The sequence below is a fragment of the Tetrao urogallus genome, assembly GCF_951394365.1.
Source record: "Tetrao urogallus genome assembly, chromosome: 7".
Lineage (NCBI taxonomy): Eukaryota > Metazoa > Chordata > Aves > Galliformes > Phasianidae > Tetrao > Tetrao urogallus.
In genome coordinates, this window is record NC_136820.1 from 35,449,707 (window position 1) to 35,473,496 (window position 23,790).

The 23,790-nt window shown below is 45.9% G+C and overlaps 2 protein-coding genes across 2 annotated transcripts in view; both read left to right on the forward strand.

The window, feature by feature from the left end:
* The window catches only part of LOC306948501 (myosin-IIIa-like), a gene marked incomplete at both ends in the record, with an annotated part of 57,854 nt that extends 57,355 nt beyond the window's left edge, over positions 1-499 (forward strand). The window contains one exon of the mRNA XM_079538140.1: positions 256-499. Within this exon, the coding sequence (XP_079394266.1) occupies positions 256-499 (244 nt within the window). The remainder of the gene's footprint in view (positions 1-255) is intronic.
* A 547-nt stretch (positions 500-1,046) lies between these two features.
* The window catches only part of GAD2 (glutamate decarboxylase 2), a gene marked incomplete at both ends in the record, with an annotated part of 31,796 nt that continues 9,052 nt past the window's right edge, over positions 1,047-23,790 (forward strand). The window contains 11 exons of the mRNA XM_079538197.1: positions 1,047-1,122; positions 1,286-1,345; positions 1,444-1,602; positions 2,313-2,546; positions 5,786-5,876; positions 6,712-6,824; positions 9,617-9,732; positions 17,689-17,768; positions 21,491-21,545; positions 22,261-22,377; positions 23,148-23,212. Of these exons, the coding sequence (XP_079394323.1) occupies positions 1,047-1,122; positions 1,286-1,345; positions 1,444-1,602; positions 2,313-2,546; positions 5,786-5,876; positions 6,712-6,824; positions 9,617-9,732; positions 17,689-17,768; positions 21,491-21,545; positions 22,261-22,377; positions 23,148-23,212 (1,166 nt within the window). The remainder of the gene's footprint in view (positions 1,123-1,285; positions 1,346-1,443; positions 1,603-2,312; positions 2,547-5,785; positions 5,877-6,711; positions 6,825-9,616; positions 9,733-17,688; positions 17,769-21,490; positions 21,546-22,260; positions 22,378-23,147; positions 23,213-23,790) is intronic.

Below are 23,790 nucleotides of genomic sequence, written 5' to 3' on the forward strand. Positions count from 1 at the left end.
GCCAGCTGCAACTACAAGGGGAGGCAGATTTTGGGAAGCTAGCGGGAAGGCCTGGCCGTGCCCCTGCCGCGCTCCATAGAGGCTACAATAGCACAGGTTGGGGCTTTGTCCCCCCGCACACACAGCCCTCAGTGAGGGGTGGGCCGCCATCACCTCCGGACCTCTCACTGGCAGCAGGGCCACAGCACCGGGTTACAACGTGCTGCGATGTAAAATTTGCGATAAATCATTTAAATTTTAAAATCTGCGTTAAAGTTGCTTTCTCGAATACTATTCAAACGGTACCGTTAATAACAATGCGCGAGGCAGGGACGCGGCTGCCCGGGCCTCAGTTACTCCCAGCACCGACAGGACAGAGGCGCAGCCAAGGCCGAGCCCGGGGGCTCAGCTCGCGGGGCGCGGGTGCGACCCGGGTGTGCGAGAGCAGCGCACGGCGCGGTCCGAGGGGCTGAGCGGCGGAGCGGCGGCTCGAGAGGAGCAGCGGGGCATTCATTCCTAGGGCGGCGACGGGAGAGAAGCGAAGGGCTGCCCCGCCCCAGCCGCCCGCTCGCAGCCGCGGGGGGTGCCCCGGGAAAGGGCGAGGGAAGACGGGGATTTCTCAGCGCTTCGCGGATCGTTGGCAGAGGGGGAGCCTTCCCGCCGCTCCGGGGACAGGTGTCCCTGCCCTCCTCTCGGGGCTGCACAGCCGTAGCTGCGGTGCGAGAGAACGCCCTCCGCTCCACCCAGCGCTGTGCCGGTGCTCTCTGTTCATCCCGTCCCGTCGGTGCCCGCCCGGAGGTATCCCGCCGCCGCCGCCGAAGCGCCTCCCCCCGAGCCGGAGGAACGGTCCGGCCCGGCGAGGACGGCCGCCGCGCCTGCAGGGAGCGTCCTGGGGCGCCCACGGAGCCGCCCCCACCCACGCGTGCCCGGGGCGCCCCCGCCCCCTCCGCTCGCCGCCACCCGGCGCAGCCGCGCGCTCTCACACGGTCGCGCTCTCGCCCTCGCGCACACCCGCTCGGGGCCGCCCGGGCTGCAGCTCTCAGCTCTTCGTCCGCTTCGGCTCCTTCATGGCGAGCCCCGGCTCCGGTTTCTGGCCCTTCGGGACCGAGGAGGGCTCCGCGGCCGCCGAGAGCCCCGGCACAGGTAGGGCGGCGCAGAGCGGCCGGGACCGGCCCGAGCCGACCCGACGGAACCGCGGCGTCCGACGTCGGTCCCGGAGCTGCGGGACCGGGGCGGCCAGGGGGGTCCCGAGGAAGGGCGAGACCCCCGCCCGACCCGCGGACCCCCGCTCCGTTATGTCTTGCAGCCAGAGCCTGGTGCCAGGTGGCACAGAAGTTTACCGGAGGCATCGGCAACAAGCTGTGCGGTAAGGGCCGGGCTGCGGGGCGCCGGGGCTCAGCCTCGGGCCGGGGAGGGGGGCTGGGGGCCGCGGCGCTGAGCGCGCGTCCCCTTGTCGTTGTCAAGCGCTACTCTACGGAGACGCCGAGAAGCCCGCGGATCCCGGCGCCAGGGCGACCCCGAGGGCGGCGGAGCCACGGCCGTCCTGCCCCACCTGCACCTGCGACAAGAAGCCCTGCGGCTGCCGGAGAGCCGACGTCAACTACGCGTTCCTGCACTCAACAGGTAACGGCGCTCCGCGGCGGCCTCGGACACGGCGGCTCCGCAGGGCACCGAGCCCCGCACCTGCGCAGCCGCTGGAAGTACAGAACGAAAGGGTTCCCGAACGCAATAAAAATGAACACGCGGCGCTCTGGAGCCTGAGGGTCGCTCGCTGTGAGGATGAGCGACCTTCCCGCTGCGGACCCTGTGGGGGTGATGGTGGGTTGCGGGGAGGAGGAACCCTACTTGAGCTCACGGTGACTTTGCCCTTCAGCAAAGCCCCCCGCCTCGTGCTGCTGCGGGACGGCGCGGCCGCGGCACTGCCCGGAGCGCGGCACCGTGCTGCCAGCCAGCTGTGGGCTGCGGGGACAGGGCTCCATCGCGCACTGATGGCGGGGCGGGGGTTGCGTGTGGCCGCTATCTTCCTGTTTACCAACTTCCCGTTTTTTCCCGAGATTCGTTTTTCCTTTTTTCCCCATTCACCTGCCATCTCTTGCTGTCTCAGAAATTGATCTGAAATATCCTGGGAGCAAAAACCGCTATTTTTAGATGGGGAAACGAAAACCTGACCGCATCCCTTGGCACATCCCTTGAAACACGGTCCACATTCCTTAACAAATCAAAGTAAAATTTCTTTAAGCTGAACACAACAAAAAGATCTCCCAGACACAAAAGGAGCAGCTTAGGATCCGTGCAGTCCCGCAGCAGTGTTAACTTTCCCCCTTCACCCCCAGACCTGCTGCCAGCGTGCGACGGGGAGGCAGCAACGCTGTCCTTCCTGCAGGATGTGGTGGACATTCTGCTGCAGTACGTGGTGAAAAGTTTCGACAGATCAACGAAAGTGATCGATTTCCACTATCCCAACGAGCTGCTGCAGGAGTACAACTGGGAGCTGGCGGAGCAGCCGCAGACCTTGGAAGAAATCCTCCTGAACTGCAGGACCACGCTCAAGTATGCCATTAAGACAGGTACGGCTGCACTGATGGAAGTGGTATCTCGTTGTGTCTCGCAGCGTTACAAATCGGAGCAACCCTGGAGCTTTGCTGTTTCCAGGCAGTTTCTGACAGAGCAGGGACTGTTTCCAGCCCTGGGACTGTCGGAGCTGCATCGCTCACCCCTTCTCGTTTAAAACGAATCCTCAGATTTCCCCCTTTTTTCCTCCTCTCTGTTTTGCCTGGTGGGGGCCAGGCCTGTGTCTTAATTCCCCTGGACCAGGGCAGCAGTGCAGGGACCTTCCCAAGGAGCAGCCCCAGTCCAGCAAACGTGGATTGGAGTCCACGGGGCTCCGGGTGGCTGTTTGCCACCTCTGTCCCTTCACTTGTGTAAGGACTTAAAATTAGAAATGTGTCTAAGCTCTCTGCAGAATTTTTTTTATTATTATTATTACTTTAGGGTTAAGAATAGAAACAAAGCTTAAATTGCTTGAATGGCCCTTTTTTTTATTTCCACTAGGAAGCTGTGTACCACTGCCCGGCCATGTTCCGGGGCCACCTTAAACACAGACAAAAAGCGCAGCGGCAATTAGTGCTGAGACTGGGAGATAAAGCAGAGTGCACAGAGCTCTTGGGGAGAATTTGAATCGCTGAGAAATTGCTTAAAAATAAGCGTACACCGATTGCTGGGAGAGACAAAGGCTGATGGGTGAATGGGGGCTGTAGGGAGACTGCGCGCGTTTTGGTCGGCTTGTAGGAGCAGCCTGATCCCAGCGGCGATCGGGGCTCTTTGTGATGCTATGGGTTAGTGATGGCCGTGCCCAGCCGTGTGTCAGTGGTGGACGGTCCGGTGCTGTCTGAATGTTGGTAAAACACTGCGATGAATGGTGAGATTGGTGCTACTCACAGAGCAGTGGCAGAGGTTAGTGTGCCCAGTGGGTCTGTGCAGGGCATGGGCAGTGCCTTGCCCACTCGTTGAGGGTCCCTGGAACCAAAGCGCAGAATTCTTACAGCGATTTTCGTTAACCTGCGGTGTGATAGTCATTCTTCTTTGAATTGTCTTCAGAATAATGTTAACTATTCCCTGGCATACAGATGGGAGGCTTCTCCAATCCCTTGCATTTCTTTGCTGCTGTTGTAATGCAAACAGCGTTCCCCTGGTTGGAGGAGTGACCCTTGTGGGGCTGAAATGTGCGGGGTTTACACCCAGCCCCTTTCTCTGGAGTGGAATGCACACCATGCCCTTGGAGGAAGAATTTCTAACAAATACATAGCTTTGCTGTCTGTTTCGAGAGGCAGGTGCTGGGGGTGCTCTGAGGGGCTCTCCCCATTGTCACCCCTTTGTTCGGTGATGGCTGCACAGGCGGACATGGACTCTGAGCTCCTCACAGGCTGTTTGTTGTTGCCTGGAGCATGGCTTGTAAGCAAAGCCGCAATTTTCCGCAGCTTGCTCACGCATCAGAGTGTCACGTAGATGGAAAAAAGCCCAGCAGTGGGATTGGGGTCAGCCTAGGGGGTGGGTTTGCTGCTGTGCTGAGTGTGCCCTGCAGAAAAGCAGTATGCAAGCAGCAACTTGTGCTCCGGAGATATCGCTGCTGGGAGGTGATGCTCCTACAGTCAGAGTTCTGGGATGTGGCTCCACATTCCACCCGTGTGGTTCGCAGATACCCAAGCAGGAGGCTAGAGAAATAAGCAGTGATACAGAGCTGTCGTCTGGGGCTGGGTACTGCCAGAGCATTGCTGAGACACCGGGGCTGCAAATGTGAATTCTGTTGTTCCTCAGCTTTTTGGTTTGGGTTTAGCTCCAAAGCGAGAGTTTTCCTGGTCTCTGGGAGTCTTCCAGGGCTTCCTCTTTCACACCCTAATTCTTTAGGAGCGGAATGTGGGAGCCAGTGAGGAGCCTGGCTGTGATGCTGAGCCCAAGCTGTGAATACTGAAATCTCAAAACCAACTGAACAGCCATCACGGGGGAAGTACAGAGCCCTGGTGCTGTGGCCATGTGTAGCTCTGGTGGCAGCAGTAGGGCACGTAGGGAGCCACCCACCCCATGTGAGCATGCATCCAGGGTAGTGCTTGTGGGGTGCAGTGCCAGCTGTATCTCCGCTGGGGCACAGCATGGCTGGAGGCAGCACCAGGGGTGTCTCAGGGGAAGGAGACAAGATTCCATGCCCCCCACCCCACACTGTGCTCTGTCCCACAGCCCGGCTGTATCGTTGTGTGCTGTGGGGAGGGGGCAGTCCCCATGCTGCTGTGATCTCATGTCCATGCCTGATAAGGGACTGCTGGTGAGCAGAGATAAGTTCTCCCTCAGCTCTGGTTCTGCCTTCCCTCAATCATCCTGCTCCATCTTTTGTTTTCTGTGACAGCCATAGCAGCATGTTGTCTGTGGGGCAGGACAGGTGCTTTGAAGGCTCTTCCTCCCATCGGACAGCATTCAGATAATTGTCACCCGTCTGTAATTGTATCGGTAATTGTGCCATTTAACAGCGCTTTGCAGAGTGTGTGTAGGAAAAACTGAGCTGTGATGGTTTCTGTTCTTGTTTTAATCTTTCTGGGCACATTTTTAAGAAAAATCGCCAAGGGGATTTTGGAAAAAATACCACTAGCCAAATAGATTAACAACATAAATGAACTTGCAGCCAATTGAGGATATTCCTGTACTGTGTCCCGATGTGGCAGCGGTGCTGGTTTTGTTTAAAACCACAATTGCAGGCAGCCTGCGTGTAATTGCAGGCTGGCAGAGAAGAGCTGACGAGCACCGCCACCATCCCTGCCATCTCCATGCGATCATCTGCCGTTGAGTCGTGAGCAAAGCAGTCACCAAAGTGTTCCATTTTCTCGTTTTGCCCCGTCTATTATAATGGTTAGCTATTCATCCCTGATGTTATATGTCCTGGCAAGCCCCGCCGATGGTGGCTCGTGCGCGCCTTTCAGAGCCAGCCAGGCACAAACCATTCGGTGACAGCATGTGACACGCGAGCAGGAGCGAGCCGCTGTTTGTGTGAGGCAGCGTCGTGTTCATCTCCAAGGCACGTTGAGAGGATAATGGGGAATGCTGGAATTTATTAGTCTGCGTCAGTGAAATTACTCTGATTTTACTTGGAATGAGAAAGAAGAAAAATCCTGCCTTTTCCAATACATACATTTATTGCTGTTTGCTTTGTTTCGTGCCTTGAAAGCACTTCCTTCGGTACAGAAACCGCGAGGTAACCGTGCTGCTCAGGGCTGAACAGTTGCAGTCATCTGATTCCCGGTAACGTTTTCCATTTATGCAGGGCATCCTAGATATTTTAATCAACTTTCAACTGGATTGGACATGGTTGGGTTGGCAGCAGATTGGCTGACATCAGCAGCAAACACTAATATGTGAGTAGAAGAAATTTTTTGTGATATTTAATATAATTTTATGGCTGTATTGTACAGTATTAGCTGCTGTAGCTGAATGAAAGAAAGAAAATTTTTATGTTAAGGTTGCTGGAAAAACAATTGTCTGCATTTAAAATGATTTTGACATTTAACAGCATGACAATTTTCCATAACATTCTATAGGCACTGAAATTTGATCATAGAGATATGATGTCAGAGGTTTCCTTTGCTAACCTCCCCAGAATTGTACAGAAAAAATATTTTAGTATTTTGCATGCATAAATATGTAAAATGAAAGCTTTGCTAAGAGAACAGTTGCATTTAAGTATAGGAATTAGGTACATCTCATACACCAAGCAGTTAGAAGCATTGCTTCCTATAAGAAAGAGGTGCAGAATTTAGAACATTTTTGGTAATTTTTTGCACTTTGGGGCTCGGAAGCGTTTTTGTGCACGTGTTTAGCTCCATGCACTGTCTTGTTGTCATGAACGGGGCTGTTGATGTGTGTGCATCAAGACATGCACGCAGGCTTTAGCAAGGCAAAGGAGGTCTGATTTGGGCCAGCAGCTCTTGAATTCAGGGCAGAACCTCGAGCCTGGAGGAGGTGGGCATGAGCAGTTTCACTGAAGTGGGTGGAAATGGAGTCTCCAGAGCTCTGGGCATTTCTGCTTTCAAATATCTGACATCAAGTCAGAAGGGAGGTTATCAAAAGTATTGTAAACAGGACTCTATTCAATATGAGATAGAGTATATTGAGGCTATCATGTAGTGCAGTATTGGAAAAAGATGTGTTAGAGTTGAAGATGAAAGCATTAAATGTATTACTACGTTTCAGGTTCACCTATGAAATTGCTCCAGTGTTTGTACTTTTGGAATATGTCACGCTACGGAAAATGAGAGAGATGGTTGGCTGGCCGGGGGGCTGTGGCGATGGGATATTTTCACCTGGTACATGATATTTCAAGCTTGCTTTTTGGACTATGCTATGTGACATCCCCTGTAGTTAAAGAATAAACATAATTAAATATGCATGTTCACGAGGACGCTTGCTAATAACCACTAGTGGCCTCTCTCTGAGATAAAGCATTGCATGTTTTTGAATTTCAGGGATGTGATTAAGAGGGTCTGTTTGAGCAAATTGCACTGCATTATGAGCAGCTGTAATGGCACATGGGAAACATAATCAGAAGAGACATTGGCCTTGCCCCCACTTTTTGTAGAGTACATGAAACAGAAAGAGCGTTGTATTAAAACAGCGAGAAATGTTGCCCATCACCAAAGGGGGAATTGGAGCAAGGAGGGAAAAATAGGACATCCCGTGAAGTAAATTCAGTGGTTAGTTAGGGTCCCACCAACAGCACAGTAAGCAGTTAGCTTTCCATGTATGAGCTGGCCATGATGCTCAGCAGGGACCTCAGAGGGCTCCTTCCTCTGAGTGTCTGGAGGCTCAGACCTGCTTCCATGTGGGCACATCAGTAAGGCAAAAATGCCTGTGGTGCCTGTGGAGAAGTCATTGACACCGAGACACTGCATTCTTAAGGCTTTCATTTTATTCATTCCACCTAGTCTTTTGCTTCACATGTTTTGTCACTGAACCTAAATATTTTAGCCCATCTATCTCCCCAAATTGCAAAAGATCAGAAGAATTTACATTGGGCACAGCATCTCGGTGAGTCAAAAGAGAACAGACTGATAGTTGGGGTAGGAGCTCTTCTGGAAAGAAAGCTCAGAGACCTAATGGAGGGGAAAAGAGCATTTGGACTAAATACCAAGCAGAGGAAAGACCTTGTGGATAACAGCCTGGGCTGCTGGGAATCCAAGTGCAAAACTTCCAGCAGGGCTCATCAGCAGCTGACTGCGGGCATCCAGCTGCCCACGTAGGAGCTGCTGCAGGAGTTTGGGGTTGGTCCTTTCTGCAGAGGTGGAAGAAGAGATGAGCTTACATTACTTTTTGAGAACTTCTTGTTCTTGTGTACTGCATACGCAGAACACAGAGGCCTGACAAGGGTCTTCAGATTTTATTGGTGTGTTTTGTTGTCTGCGATTAATGGTGAGTGTAAACAGAGCTGCAAAATTAAAGACAGAATGCAGGCTTATTGTTCATAAGTTTTTAGGGTTAAAAGACTAGATAAAAAATACTAGGAAAATCCAGCATTGAAGCAACGTAACATTTCAGTCTTGATTCTTTTGATGCTGAGCCCACTGACTTTGGACAAGATAGGCCAAATTTCTTCCACCTGGACACGTTAGTTCATCTAAATCATCAACAGTAGCTGCTGCATGATGTTTGCATATTTTAGGGATGGGAACCTGAATATTTTCCCTTAACCTCTCTCCATGTCATGTTACCTCATTTGTTAAAGGAGGTATAGATGCATGCTTGTACCTCCCAAGGTAGTGTAAGGGAAGGAGGAAGCAGCCCCCAACCCACTCTGAGCCCTGTGCCCCCAGTGCCATTCCCCTTTGACAGGGTTACCAGCTGTCACACTGGGGCTGAGGACAGGAAGAGCCTAGAGCCAGGGACCTTGGGTAGAAGAGAAGGGCAACACCCTGGGCTTGTTACAGCAATTCCCATTTCTTCAGTGGAGGGAGTGGATGTGTGTGTGCATGGTGCACGTCATCCCAGCTGCCATAGCCCAGCTACCTTTGGGATGAGCTGAGCCATTCCCTGGCAGTGCTTGCTTGTGCTCCTCCATCCTTAGGTGGATGAAAGTTAGGAAGCAATTGGACCTTTTCATTTAAAAACCTAAAACCATGATCAGCGTACACCTTTTTGTTTTATAAATATATGTGCATAAACATAAATATACAATCATCTGTATGTGTGTGTATATGCGTATACTATATATGCAGGATAAAGCTGTTGGGTTTTATGTGTACATGTATGTTTATGTGTGTGACGGTGTGTGTAACGTGAAAGTGCTCGGACTCTGCCTCAGGTCCTGCATTATATTCCCATAGTGCTCATGCAATGTTAATGTGCAGCCAGATACAGTTTGGCTGTAGACGCAGAGACTCAGTAACAGTCTTGGAACCATAAAATAAAGAGCATGTTTGTAATCTGTGCATTGATAATTGAAATACAGGAATGAAATACTGTAGACCTGTCATTTGATGCTTACGTGGGTGTTTTAAAGCAGTGCACATTGGTGATTTTAACAGTAGTGCAAGGGAGAGGTAACCTTCTCCCCTCACTCCCACTGGAAAATAGATAAGAAGAAAAGTATTTATTAGAATGACCCTTTTTTCCTTTCTCCTCCCTCTCCTACTCCAGTTATCCAGAAGGCAGTGTCTCTTGGTACACAGTGTAGGTTTCCTCAGAGCCAGGGTGTGAAGCATCACCCTGCTTCAGGAGGGAGAGGACAGGTCAGGTCACACTCAGAAGCCACTCACAAAATTGCCTTGTTGATATGCTTGGCATGGACTGGCTATAATGTATAGGTGGCACATAGGATAAAACTAGGGACTAAAGGAAAAATGGTGACAAAAAAAGAAGATAAAAGGAAACCTCAATCATTTTTTCCCACTAGTGTTTTATGCATAAGTTGTTCCCTGTGTGTAGTAGACCTGTTATTGTACAACCCAGCTCTGTGGAACATCAGGAGAAAGAATGCACGTTTCTGACACAGGACAGATATGTTAACAGGAGAGTTAGGAAAACCATAGCAAAACTTATCGTTTATACTGCAATGATATTACACTGCATAGAAAAAGTAACAGTGTATTACTGTGGACTCCAGGTGGTGCCATATCTAACATGTATGCTATGTTGATTGCACGTTTCAAGATGTTCCCAGAAGTTAAAGAAAAAGGAATGGCAGCTATTCCCAGACTGGTTGCCTTCACTTCTGAACACGTATGTGTTTCTGTTTTTTCCTATCTGATACATCTGCTTGTGTGAATTCCTGTATGGGAACTGCTGAGTGACGGCCTGAACCTCTGATTGATCACCTGAGGCGAGCGCTGAGTCAGCCATGGGAGCACAGGTGAAGGCAATTCTCCTGTGCTGCCGGAAGGGTGGAGCCTGGCTGCACCTCTCCTAAGGCCCATTTAAGAGCTGACTGCCAGTGGGGGAGGATCTCTTCTGGAGATCCCTCCTCTGGAGTTTTGCAGTGAGCCCAGGATACAGGTAAGCATTCTACCTATTCTGTTTTGGTATAATAACTGTGTAGCTGTACTCTCTGGTATATTTCATAAGTATAACATCTGTACGTTCATTGATTATATAATTCCTGATGAGGAAAGTAGCTAAACAAGAATTGGCAGCCAGATGCCTTCATTTCTGTTATTCCTTCACTGGCAATGAAGAACTGGGAGGGGGCTGGCTTCTTACTCTGTGGAGGGATGAGCTGTGTACTCCTGTGTGGCTCAGACTCAGGGAGAACAGGCTCCACGGACACTGCCCTTTTGGTTCCTCTGCCTTGAATCTATAAATGCGGTATGGATGGTAGAGACCACATCAAATAGCAGATGCACTATGCTCGGCTTCTGTGTGCCGTGTCCTGGGGAACAGATCCCTGTGAATCAGAGTACTTCTAGCTGGAACCACTCCTGCTGTCATGTAGTAAGGGTAATAACGCCCATGAAGACAGTAGCACTGAAGTGCAGTGTCCAGCCAGGCGTGCTGCGGGGCACTGGGTTCACTGTGGGTTGCCTTCTGAGCACAGTCCTCAGCACAGCAGGGTTCATCCAGGTGCCAACAGGAGCTGGCTGTGCACTGAGCGGGGAAGGCTGAGAGATGGGCACGAGGGGGTTGAGTGGTCCGTGTGGGGGAAATGCAGCTTTTTGCTTTACAGACAGCCGTGCGGAAGTTGTGTTTCTTTGTGTATTGTGGGGGTTATTTGGGACTTAGGACCATTTCAAGCTTCTTGCAGCCTATAGTGGTACAGGGGGAAGGGGAAAAGAGGTTGTACCCTAAAGGGCTGTGAGCTGTCTTCAGGCTTCATGGTCACCTTTTGAATTTCTTTCCAGCTAGATGGATTCATCCAGAAAGAACACTGATGGGTGGGTTCAGCAGGCTGCCATCCTTTCTGCTTCACATTTTCCTGGCTGCCTTTTTGACTTAGAAAGCATGTGCTGCTTCATACAAGTGTGAGGAGCTCAGTGTCCTAACAGCTAGTCAGAAATGCTTGGAGGCAGTCTCTTTAAGGATGGGGTGCAATGCAGAACTGCAGGCTCCATTTTGCAGAATAATTGTCCCCAAAGCAATTGGACGAAAATATTCTGTAAATGCTTTGCAGCTCTCCAAAGTTAGCTTCACAGCTAGAGATCCAGTATTCATATGGAAGTTACGAAGCTAATAAGTACTGCAAATAAGGTTCAGCATGATTATTTAAAATAACAGATCTTATTAATCGTTAGAGAATTTCATTGTATTCATTGCAGTGGGATGTTAAACAGTGGACCTAATTGTGCTATCGGTCTCAAAATAATGAAATGAGCTTTAATAATTGTGTTTTCATGCCAAGGAAGAAGCATCTCCCTTAGCAAATTAAACATTCCAAAGTCAAATACACAGTGAATCCCCAGAATAGCATTTTAAATGTTACATTTTAAAAGTATCCTGAAATTCCAATTATGTCCCTCCCTCAAGCAGTGTATGAGGTACCACATCTGCTAGGGAAGCTGAGAAACCCCACTAGGTAAAGATAGGGTCCTTTAACCCTTAATTGCCCAGCAGACAGGGATTGGGCTTTAAGCTTCAGGAGAGCAGAGAGTTGCAGAGATCCAGAAGCACAGTCCCTTTTTAGTTAAGAAATGTCATGCAGAACTTGAACAGGCAGTAAGATACAAGGATGGCATTTGTCTCATTTATCATGTCACACTGATCTTCTGCTCCCTTCCAGGCTCCTCAGTCTGACTCTCGTTTCTCCCTGTCACAGCTGCATGCTGTTATACAACAATGGCTGTGGAACAAGCAGGCTGTAAATGAAATGCTGTCGCTTCCCCACACTGTACGTGTGGTGTAGTAATAAACAAAGCTGTAAGTCACTGGATTTTATTAGAAACATTGAGATATTTTTTTTCTTGAGATTTTCAGTTGGAAGCAAAGTTTCCAGTATTAGTAATTCTCTGTCAAGAATATCAGCATCACAGACCAGACTCTATTTTCATTTCTGCCAATCTAGAGCTTCTGCTATTATGAGTGAAGTTACTCCACAATTGCCACTGATATTGCTGTGATCCGAATTTGGCCATGATAGGTTTAGCTGCCAGAGGGGAGAAGGGAAGGGAGGAGTAGTTCACAGCTCCTCAGTAATTCCCTTCCTAATTTAGGAGTACATTATGTGCCTAAATTAAGAGCTTCACTTCGTGTACGATCAGTGAGGAGAAGCATCTCTGGAGTGAAACTCAGAGCATCCAAATTAGGAACTTAAATGTTCCTTAATTTAGATATTTTATATCACCTTTGGGAGAGGTTCATCTTCTTCATCTAACCACAGAGAGACACTAGACTCCTGACACGCACAACCTACATTCAGGCTAAAGTGGGTTATGTGGCTGTTCCAGTCCTACTCATGCATGTTTGTCAGGTCTTCCCCAAGTTCAGTAGGGCTGTGACATCTCTGTCTTTGCTTCTGATCATTTCTGTTTCACCAGTGACACTGAGGCACATTATAACTGATTGGGTCAGGCTTGACTCACGTATAATTTCACTGAGGCACTCTTGCATTCAGGTCTTAATTTAGTCCTCTGTAGTCACCAGTTCGTCATCAGTCATCCCTGAACGTGCAGTGGTGTAGGAGCAGTGTGATGTCCTTCAAGGCAGCTGTTCTGGACTGCTCATGACACAGGAGACCTTGATTCAGATGGGTAAAAGTGATAGATGGCAGTTAAATGAAAAATTTCAGATGAAGGCTTCCTCCTACATCCCTGTGCATTGGCTTTAGGCTTGAAAGACTGTTCAACTGAGTGCATCCCTTTTTCAGTGCAGAGAAAGCACCTGAAAAAGAGAGCTGCCTTCTCAGAATATTTTAATTGATCCTTCTGTCTGTAAGGCAAGTGCTGTTGTGTTTTAACCCGTTCCCTGATGTGACTTTGGCCATTCTACCTGGCATTCTCTTAGCATGGAGCAGGGATTATCCCCAGAAGGTAAAAAGAGTGAAGAGTCATAGTCTGAGAAGGAAAGAGGTGTGGAGGGGAAGAGCTTAGGTGCAGAGAACAAGCTAGGTTCAAGTTACAGAACAGTATTTGGCCTTTTTGTTTTACCATGTGTAAATAGCTTGCAAGAATCACAACTTTTCCATAGAAGACTGGATGGGTTCAGTCCTCGATTCAGAGAATGATATAAAGTTGGACGTAATTGGAAAGATGCAGTGATTTCTTCATCTTGTGTTCTCCAGATCAGGACTGCTTGTGTCGTCCTCATCAGCTTTCCTCATTGTCCACCCACAGCAGCCCATAAGGAGGAACCTCTTGGCAGGCGCTCACAGAGGGGTGACAGCACAGCTCTCATTGTAGTTTGAGAGAAGAAATAATAGAAGACCCAGCAAGCCAATCAGTTTGCTCAATGTGAAGGGAACCTCTTCACCCCGTCAGAAAGCCAGCAGGGCATGGCAGGGCTCTCGCTGCCTCCAGCATCCCCCATCTCTTGGTTTTTGGGGTGCGATGGCTCCTGCCTGAGGCTGCCTCTGAAGCGAGTCAGGGGATCCACTGGCCACGTGGGTGTAAAGTGTCAGCCTTGGGGATGGCCACATGTACCTGGAGGGACATCTAGCAAGGAGTGGCCTTGTGGTAAGGTTTTCAGGGAAAGGTAGAGAAGCCTGGAGGGCCTGTTCTCCATTTGGTGGCATCAAATTCTGAAGCTGTAAGTTACGGAGTGAGTAGGGATTTTGTTTCTTCCTGAGGAAACTAAAATTCAAACTCGCGGATCCAAACTTTCTTCCTTTGCAGTGTGTAATGCTTGGTAACTATAAAAGTTTTGCTTTGTGGTATTCGAAGCCAGAGGGAGACAGTGGAAAAGTTGGTATTACAGGAAGAGCAACTTAAATTAAGTTGAATTTCCTATTCAAATAAAAGTAAAATCACCTTTCAGAAGAGCAGTGCTAAAGAGGAGCCTCTTCCAGGGAAGACATTTATCATTAGGTCTAATCCTCCTTCTGGTCAGTATCTTGGGACTTCCGTACTGCCACAGAATCTTTGTGAGCTCAGAGCAACACTTCTCCTCCTCAGACAATGCTATAAAACTGTCAGCACAGGAAAAGAAAAAAGGTTATGAGTCTTAGAATCATAGAATTACTCAGGTTGGAAAAGACCTTAAAGATCATTGAGTCCACAACCTAACCATACTACCCCAACTCTAACAATTCTCTGCTGAATCATGTCCCTGAGCACTGCATCCAAACACTATTGCATCTTTCAAAAATGCTGAAGATCAGAATATGGGTATGCTATGCAGAAACATTAATAATGTTAATTTCTTTCCTGCTGTTGACAAATAATTGGAAAATGGAGTAGCAGTAGCTGAAGTAAACAATAGCAAACATCTGTTGTTATGGTGTATTTAAAATGTGATGGGGCACAGTATAATTTTTTTTGTAAATAACTGAAGGAAAAGCTATAGCTTACAATTGGACTTTAGAGATAGGATTCACACTGCTTCATTTTAATCACCAAAAGTGTAAACAGACATTCTGAGTTAGTCTGCGCACTTTTTATAGCCAATCAAAAGAGAAATCTGCAGAAGATAATTTGTCCTAACTGAAACGGGTGCCCAAGCCTTGGGGGTGCTGCAGATGTACTCTTTTCTTCCCCACTGTTGAGGAAGCCCAGGCAGTTACCAGACTCACGTTCTGAGATGGTTGGAATAAGGAGGGATCTCGCATTGTTTCATGTCTAAGGGAGGTGGAGAGGAAAACATGTTTGCCTGCTCTGCTGGTGGGGTGAGGCTGAGCGTCCAGGTCTGCAGGGTACCAGAGTTGCAGCAACCCAACCTGCAGCCTTCAGGGAGGTACTGGCTGCTGGTGGCTCGGCTTGCTCAGTGTCTGGGAGTTCACGTCACTCTGAATTTATGTGAGCAGGGAGAAGCTGCAGTCTGAAAAACCAGCTGTGGCCTCTGGGCCCATGGCACAAGGATGGCTCTTCTAACAGCTTCAGCCGTGCCAGATGATGAGCGAATAATTTAGCAAGCTGTAAAAATAGAAGCATCTGCATGCTAAAGCACCATTCATTCAAGACAAGAATGGCATGCTTTTGAAAATCAAAGCATTTTGAGCAGCACCAATTTTTCCTTTTTCCAACAGGCTTATTGTGTTACTGTGCCTGTAATAAATTTGCAGTGTGTTTTGATGTTACAGTGCTCACTATGGAAAAATGACTATCAGGCTTATGCCCAACAACAGTTGAAATTTCAGACAGAGGGATGATTCAACTGGCTCAGTCACTTTTTTTTTTTTTTTTTTTTTTTTTTCCTGACTATTAATACACTTTTGTCACTAATGTTGAGTAAAACCTCCTCCTCATTCATCACTGAATTTCAGCTATATTTCTTCCCAGGCAGAAATTGAAGTTCTCTTCTGAGTGTGTGTGCATAGTCTTCCAGGTGCAAAGGTGCATGCAGAAGAAGGGGTTGGGGTGTGTGACAGCCTGCTCACACCCACGTGTCCTACTGTCTCTGGCAAGCAGAAGACAGAGATGGAACTGCGGTCCTGCTGACTTCTCCCAGCCTGGTTTTTGATTTCAGGGCTGGCATGAGGCAGGCCGTCCTGTCCTCCCCTTTTGACTCTCAGTCTCCCACCACAGGACTTCAGCTGGCTCCTACACAGCCAGTGTGATACACTACAGGCTGTAGCCCCCACATTCTGAAAAGGGTTACTTTTTTTTTTATTTGATATCCTTCCCACTGTTAGCCCAGCTGAATCTACCAGCAGTTCTGTTTAACCAGGGCTGTTTCTGCATGTGCAGCCTTCTGTTAGATCTGTACATTCTTATATGTCTGCCTGTGGTTATGCAGACAGCCATTTGTCAGTATTGTATCAGAAATTCTAAAACAGAGTTTAATAATCATCATCATTAGAAATGTTTGGTTTTTTTTTTTTTGCTCCTCAACTGTATTTTTTTGCAGAATGAAACTGATTAGTTTCATTCTGGCTCTTTCAGAGCCATTCAGGTGGTTGTGATTCCGCTGATGTTTCCGTGATACGCAAAAATGTGACAGCAATGGTATGTCTGCTCCTGCATACTCAGATTGAGCAATTTCATGTTCAAAGTTTGCTTAGAAATTGTATTACCTTCTGTATTTTCTTCCCCCTACTTTTTTCCTAACTGCTGAATTCCCTTCAGCATGTAAAAAGCCTTCAGGCATCTGAGATATCAGCAATATATTCATTTTATTCCCAGTGCTGTGTTAACAGTGCCATGAGACTTTTCAGTGAGGCAGCTGAGCTTGGCTTTTTTCCAGTGGATGCCTTTGAGCACATGGGCTTAATTTTCTTCCTCATAGTAAACTGTTCCAATCTGTATTTCCTTTTAAAGGCACTTGGGATAGTTCTATTTTCTATTAGAAAAAAAGGAAATGACAGTAGTAAATCTGTTTTAAGTAGTATATAGAATATAGAGCAACCTTAAGCAGAGTAGTCAGGACTATTAGTGAAAATTACCCCTGAGTTGTTTTTAAAGCACAGTTGTTTTTTTTACATATTAAGTTCAAGGCACGCATTACAGTTCAGCTCTTCTTCCTCTCTGTCTTAAAGCTGGTGTACATTTGACATTCATTTCTCTCAAGGTGCTCATTGTTATATGGGGCTTTTAAGCACTGTGTGCGGTCCCAATGACTTTAAGGTCTGTAGGTGATGCTTACACATAACATCACATTCAACTCTTCCCATACATCACTCCGATGATTGCAGTACTGTTGAAGCCAAGTATTCAGTTGATACAGCAGTGATGATTACTCCTTTGCTTTGTGACCTGCTTCTCCGCTCCTGCACTGGCAGGAGGATGGGCTGTGTCTTCCTTTCTTTAACTTTTGGGCACCTAAAAAGCCTTACTAGATTTTCTCATTGATTTTTATTATTTATTTTTAAGTGTTATCTCCTGAGCTAACACTGCTGTGGTGTACGTAAAGAATTTCTTTGGACAGTATTGTTGCAGTTGGATTTCATTTAATAAAAAATCTGATTCTTAGTGATAAAATCTGACATAAAACTATTTCATGATCTTAATCATTAGGATTTGAATTAGAATTATGAACTAACAGGAGTTAAGATGAGGAAGAGAATATTAGGCTGACTTGCTCTCTAGTATATAACTTCCATGTTTTACCATACAGATTAGGTAACAGATTTAGCAATATAATAGCCCAGACCTGATTTTAAACTACAATAGTTCTGTCTTTTAATTAGCTAACTAACTTTCACTGGCATGAGATCACAATTAGGCTCTCTCTCTCAGTTTCTCTCAGTCTGTTATTTGGCCAGAAGTTACATTGCAGAAGCACCTCACTCTTGGTGCTACAAACTAAATGAATTCTCTCTGGAGAAGTTTTTGTTTTGCTAAATCAAATCTGTTGCTCAGTATGTATGAGAAAAGGCAGTGGAGGTGTGCATCTAGGATGGAATTTGGGTCCATCGCCAGCCACAACTGTGTATTTAATATTCCAGAAGTAAATCCAGTGATTGCTGTTTCTCTAATAAACTGTGGTGACCTGATACGAAGCCTGAAATGACAGTGATCAGTTTTCAAAGCCTAAGACTAGAATTACTGCCTATATGGAACATCTTGCAGAAAGGCTTGCAAGAGTGTAGTGTTTCATTAAGTTGGATAGGAAATAGTAATAAAAGCAGTAAATAATAACAAAACTTGTTTTTTTCAGAGTCACTTTTCTGTGAAAAAAGGAGCTGCAGCCTTGGGTATTGGTACAGATAGTGTGATTCTGATTAGATGCGATGAAAGGTAAGTAAAGATGCCAAATGCTATTCTTCTGTTGGTACATAGAAGAGCATCACCGAGTGCTTAACATGGAGAGAGCACGTAGGATATAGTCAACAGTATAACTCATAGAGCTATCATCTTCAGTCAGCCTTGCAGTGATTTATCCCACCTGAGGGACTGTAGTTGTAGTTTCTTAATGAATCACTTTTTGGAGCTGAAAAAAAAATCTTGAAGTTCTCTTCCTCAAGGATTTTTCATATTTCTTTTTCATCTCTTCCTGAAGTGAAACAAAAAGGTGAACTAACAATCTTTACATATATTTGTACATTCTGGTGAGAAACCAAAAAGGCGCTTTCTTAAGGAAGATGCTCTTGCATTTTGGTACACTGAAATCAGCTGAAATGAGCACTTTAAAGGACTGAAATATTGAGGAGGATTTGCTAATGTACTTGTATTACTTTGTGACTGGATGGCATTTCCCATTGTGAGAACATGCCCCTTGCAGTGAGATGTGCAGTCAGTTCTGTGAAGGGTAATTCCAGAACCATAGGCAGCATGGGTCAACAAGGGGATGACCCGTGAGAAGGAGTAGCACAGCAGGCTGCATGCAATTCTGCAGGCACCACAAAACTGGTGGTAGATGAAGTCTGAACTCGCCCAACTAAAAGGTTACCAAAACCCATTTTGTGAAAGCAAAGAAACGTTAACAGAAATGAACTTGATGAGGATTCGCAATTTGCTGGAAAAGCACATATTCTGTGGGACAAATGTAAAATAAAAAATCCTCATCCATTCTACTGAGAAGCTTTTCAGTAAAATATTCTCTTGCAGTGAGTCCAAATACCATTGTTAAAGGGTATTGAAGTGTTTATGACTCTAGCTTAAATGGAAAGTTTTCCTGCAATGAAAATTTTGTGCTACTTCTATAAAAGTAGAACACCAAACTGAGCAACTTACAGTGCCAATCACAATGCCTGCAGGTTGATTTGTGGGCTTAGTATCTCTTTATTGACAAAAAACTGAACACACCTTGACGAGGAATTAATGGCAACATCCAACATGCATCAGAATAAACATGATTGTTTCTACTCGCTAAAGACAGACTTGCATCAATGATGTCACGGTTTCCTTTTCTTCTTGTGCAAATTCCACTTGATTTTTTTTCTGTGAAGACTACAGTACTTATCCAGCCCACCCTGAAATACACAGTGAGATTACTGCAATTCTCAGCAAACCCCAGTAGATCCTGCAGGCACAGAACAAGCTGTTGGTGATTGACGTGGGCTGGTGAATATGTAGACTTGTAGGAGTGTGAAGGAGTACCATAAGATCTTTTCAACTTCTTCAGCCTAACCAAGCATGCTTCTTGGCGTGCTTGGCTCCTTTCCTCCCCAGCCTGATCCACTTCCACCAAGTCTGTCTGGTTTTGCTGTATCATGGGAATTTGTGGTGAATTTCAACCAGGAAAGTGTGCACAAAATGTCCAGCCTGGGACATGAACAACTGTACATTTTCATTGCCTCGTCTGCTACCTCACTGTTGGTAGCAGTAGCACATTAACTGCAGGTTTGCAGTCAAAACATTCCACTTTGATATGATAACTGTGAAGACTATACACAGATGTGTTTACTATGAGAATTCTTTGGCACCAGCAGTCTCTGTCCACGGTGCTCTTCTGCTACTGAGTTTCTTCTGCCATCCTCCTGCCTCTGGTTTTGCCTAGGAAATCTCATGTAACCACCCTGCCATGTTATTTGATGAGCTTTGTGTAAAGATGTATTTTTAGGTACCTTAGTAATGAAGAATTTAATTATTTTGTAATGTATTTTAAGGCTTTCAGGTCATCTTGGCTCAGGTGGCAACACAAAGAAGTGCTTTGCAATGTTGTTGGCTGTTTGCTGAGTACGGAGCAAGGTGTTGTGCTGGATTGTACTCAAAGCCAATCTACTGCGTGGTGCTTAGTAAAGTTTGACATTGCTTGGACATTGCACTCACCTGGCCGTGAGTTTGTGCACGTAATCAGTGTGACCAGGGGCTGGCTGATTGCCTCTCTGGGTACAAATAAAGGAACCTGCCCATCTTTGTGCATGAATCTGTGCACATCTTCAATAAAAGAGAAACTATTAAAGACCAATGTCTAAACTTAGTTTAGAGGAGGAATTCAGAGCCTTCCTTTGGCATACTTTTTCTTCTTTACTCCTCTAACAGTCCCAGAAATAGTTTGTCAAAATAAGACAACTTCTGCTTTTTCTGAATATGTACAGGTAATTAGGGGAAACCCAGAATGAGTAGAATACTTTATATGTTTTGAATGTCTGTGACAAAATCAGGACTAATTTTTAGACTAGAACTTTCCTAGTTTCAATTACTCTTTCATTGTTTTGAATGAGTAAAATGAAGGAAAGATTTTGCAAAAAAAATCTGAGCAATCCAAACCCATTTCTTCTGAACCAGTCACTGACTTGTGAGGTGTGTAAGGATTGAAACTTATGCTTAACAGGATCTTATTACTAAAAACTGATATTTTGTTTTATTTGCATCCATATCAGGAAATATCATGAAAAAAAAAAGTTGCTTTGTGTTGTTTTTTTTTCAAAAGTAAATCTAAAAATCATGGTTTTATTTTCCTCAAAGTGCTATTTTGAGCTTGAGTAGAAGTTGCTCTTATTTTTTAATAGCAAGAAGAAATACAAATTATCCCTGTACTGAAAGGAAAGGTATGTCTGTCTATACTAAGAACTAGGAAGTCCTTCAAAGAGTGTGTGTGTGTATATATATGTACATTTTATATACATTATATATATATATAATATACATTATATATATATATATATATTATATACATTATATATATATATATATGTATGTATGTATATATAAATGTAAATGGACAGCACTTAGACTCATTGATTAATTTATTCCTCTAATGTGGGGAGCTGTCACCCCACATTTGTGTTACCATTATGCATGGTAACTCTTAGCTAGTCTTGCTTGTGGCTAAAGCAAAGAAATGCAACCTCAGTGTTCAGTATCAGCTCTGTTTTACCTTGCATCTAGTTCATTTACGGGATTTTTAAATTGGCCTTCAAGCCTTTTACCACTGAGTCTGAGTCTCAGGCAAATGGTTCATTTTAAATGCGTTCCAAGTACGGCATGCAGCCAATGCAGAGTGCTTGGCAGTGCATCTGAGTCTGGACTGGTTGCTTTGTCTCACATCTTGCTTCAAGCAAATATGAACATGTAATGCACCAGTAACTGAGCAGTCACCCTGAAATGAGCCCATCCCTGGGACCAGAACATGGAGAGTGCTGCTTACACTGGAGCTGTCGCAGTGCTGGGGCCATGCAGCTCAGCCAGCATTTGCAGCCAGCATTTTTTGTACCTGCTGAGAGGGGTTTGGCACCCAGGGAGCATCTTGGGAGCCTGGGCTGAGCTCCTTACTTGGGACCAAGAGCAGTTCCCAGGGCTGCAACCTCCAACAGGACTGGGGGGGGCTCAGTGGAGCTGCCTCAGTGTTTAATGGGAGGTGATGTGAGTGTCTCTGTTGCCATCACCGTGTTGATGCAGATCAGTTGAAAAAGTAAGCAGACTGAAAATGTAGGCTAATGGACAGAGTCTATCTGCCTCATAAGCTGTGGGCAAAAATGTTGCTTTGTTCCTTTTTGGGTTTACTGTTAAGTGAAGAAGTAACAGCAAAAGATGATGTCAGTACCAGATTTGTAATACAACTCTCTTTTTCCCAGAGGGAAAATGATTCCATCAGACCTTGAAAGAAGAATTCTTGAGGCCAAACAAAAAGTAAGTTATTATTAAGCTTGCTTGCATTTCTGCTTCCCCCAACAAAACAAAAACAAAAGTGAAAAAACACCATACCGATACGGCTAGTTGGTTTGGAAATAAAGCTCCACCCAGGTCTCCTGACACTGCATTTCCTTTTGCAAAATGGAGTTCATACACTTCTGATTGTTTGAGCCCCAGTTCGACAGATAAATATAGGCACTCTGTACCATTACTGCTCTGAGTATTAACAGAAAATGAATTGAAAACAAAACACTAGTGCAAGTTCCTGCATGCTCAAGGCTTCGCAGTGCAAAATCCAGGTGACTGTGTGCTCCTTGGTGATGTACAGCATTTAGCAACAGGAGTCCAAGAAATGGTCCTTGGACACTGAGGTGCCTTGCAGATAAGGTTTGCTTTACATGACATTACATAGAGCAGACTCTGTTGTTTTGGGTAGGTGAAAGGGAGAAGAACTGTTCCTTTGAGCCCTTGCCTGTCTCCTGCATCTTAAATAAATGGAGACTGGTTTGGAAGTTTGCTGCCACCTTAAGGTAGAAAATGTCGTATCACTAGTATCTAAGTTAACAAAAAACCCTGTGATACAGCAACTGTGTCCTCTAGGAGCCACTTCTGGGTTCATTGTGCAGGCAGCCATCAGAGCAATGCCAGCTCTCAGGAGGAGTTAGGACTGCTGCTGTGTGACTTTGCCAAATGCCTCTGTGCTTTCTTGTAGGGATTTGTTCCTTTTCTAGTGAGTGCCACAGCTGGAACAACAGTGTACGGGGCATTTGACCCACTCATAGCTATTGCAGACATCTGCAAGAAATACAAAATCTGGATGCATGTGGATGTAAGTATCACCTTGGGGGGGTGGGTGAGGGGAGCAGATTCCAAGGCACGTTAAGTGTGAATGTTTCATTTTTTTACAAAACCATCGTATTTGGTTTCTGTAATTACGTTTGTTATCCAAGTGCTGACTTCCCAGTCCTCTGACAGGCTCGGGTCAAGAGGGCATAACAGGAGCTGTGACTGTGCAGTACTCATAGTAAATGGCATAGTTAAGATGGATGACCTATTTAGAGAGCTTTGGGCCTTCAGCTTTATCTTTAAATATCACTAGTCCAAGAAATCCATAAGAACCATAATGTGCATTGGCTCCGTTTCTGCAGCAGCTGCAAAATAAATACATAAGAAGTAGTCTACATTTTTTTCTGGAGTAAGCACCCCAAATTGCCCAGCAGATTAATCCAGATGCTAAAGAGATTTATCGGATTGGCTGCTTTGCTCGGCTTTATCTGGGTTCTTGCCAGTAAATCTTTCTGAAGGATCATCTTTCAGCCCTGGAATGGATCTTATGTCATTTTTGCAAAATCTTTTTTTCCAAGAAAGCTTGGTAGTTGAATTTACATAGGGCTGACTGTCATGCTTTTGGTTACTTTGTCAGTCCAAATCATTCCAATTTAAGAATTCATGTTTGCCTTCAACTACTGCTCAGCCACACAAAATATCTACCTGTCCTAGATCTCTGTAAGCAAAAGCAAATGCAGATCTGCTCACAGATGTCATTCTGGAGAAATGCAGAGGTGTGCTCTCATTAAGATAATGTATCTTGCCTTGTAGGGAGCATGGGGTGGCGGGCTGCTGATGTCAAGGAAGCACAAATGGAAGCTAAATGGTGTTGAAAGGTATGATTTATTAGCGCTAATTAAACTCATTTATTAAATGCATTTTAGCACACTTGTGATTACCATAGCAGTATCTGAAAACACAAATAAAAATCAGGCCCTGTTATCTCTGGGATGCAGAAGGAAGGAATTATGCAGACTGCTCTTCCAGTTGAAGTGGCACTGCTCTGTTACAGTGTTGTAGCACTGTGCTTTGTAGTGCAAGCAGCAGACATTTCTTGTTTGTATTTTTATTCCTTTCAGCATGCATTCTTGGGTCCAGAGTGGTTTCTGCAGCATCCTCTGATTCTCTGTCCAAAATGAATTAGCAGTTGTATTTCTCTGTCATGAATGTTGGAGGGTTTGCCTGCTGAGGTCTTAGTATAAAAGGTGGATGGGTGCACCTGCAGCTGGGACAGTGTTAGGGCAGTCACCAGCCGCTGCTCCATCACTTCTAGAAGGAATGCCACCTCCCAACCATGCTAATGACATCTGGATATACACATTTGCAGTCCTGAGCTCATCAACATTACATGTACACACAGCTGATAGCAATGTAGCTTGGTATCTGAAAAGACTGCACTTAAACTCACAGAAAC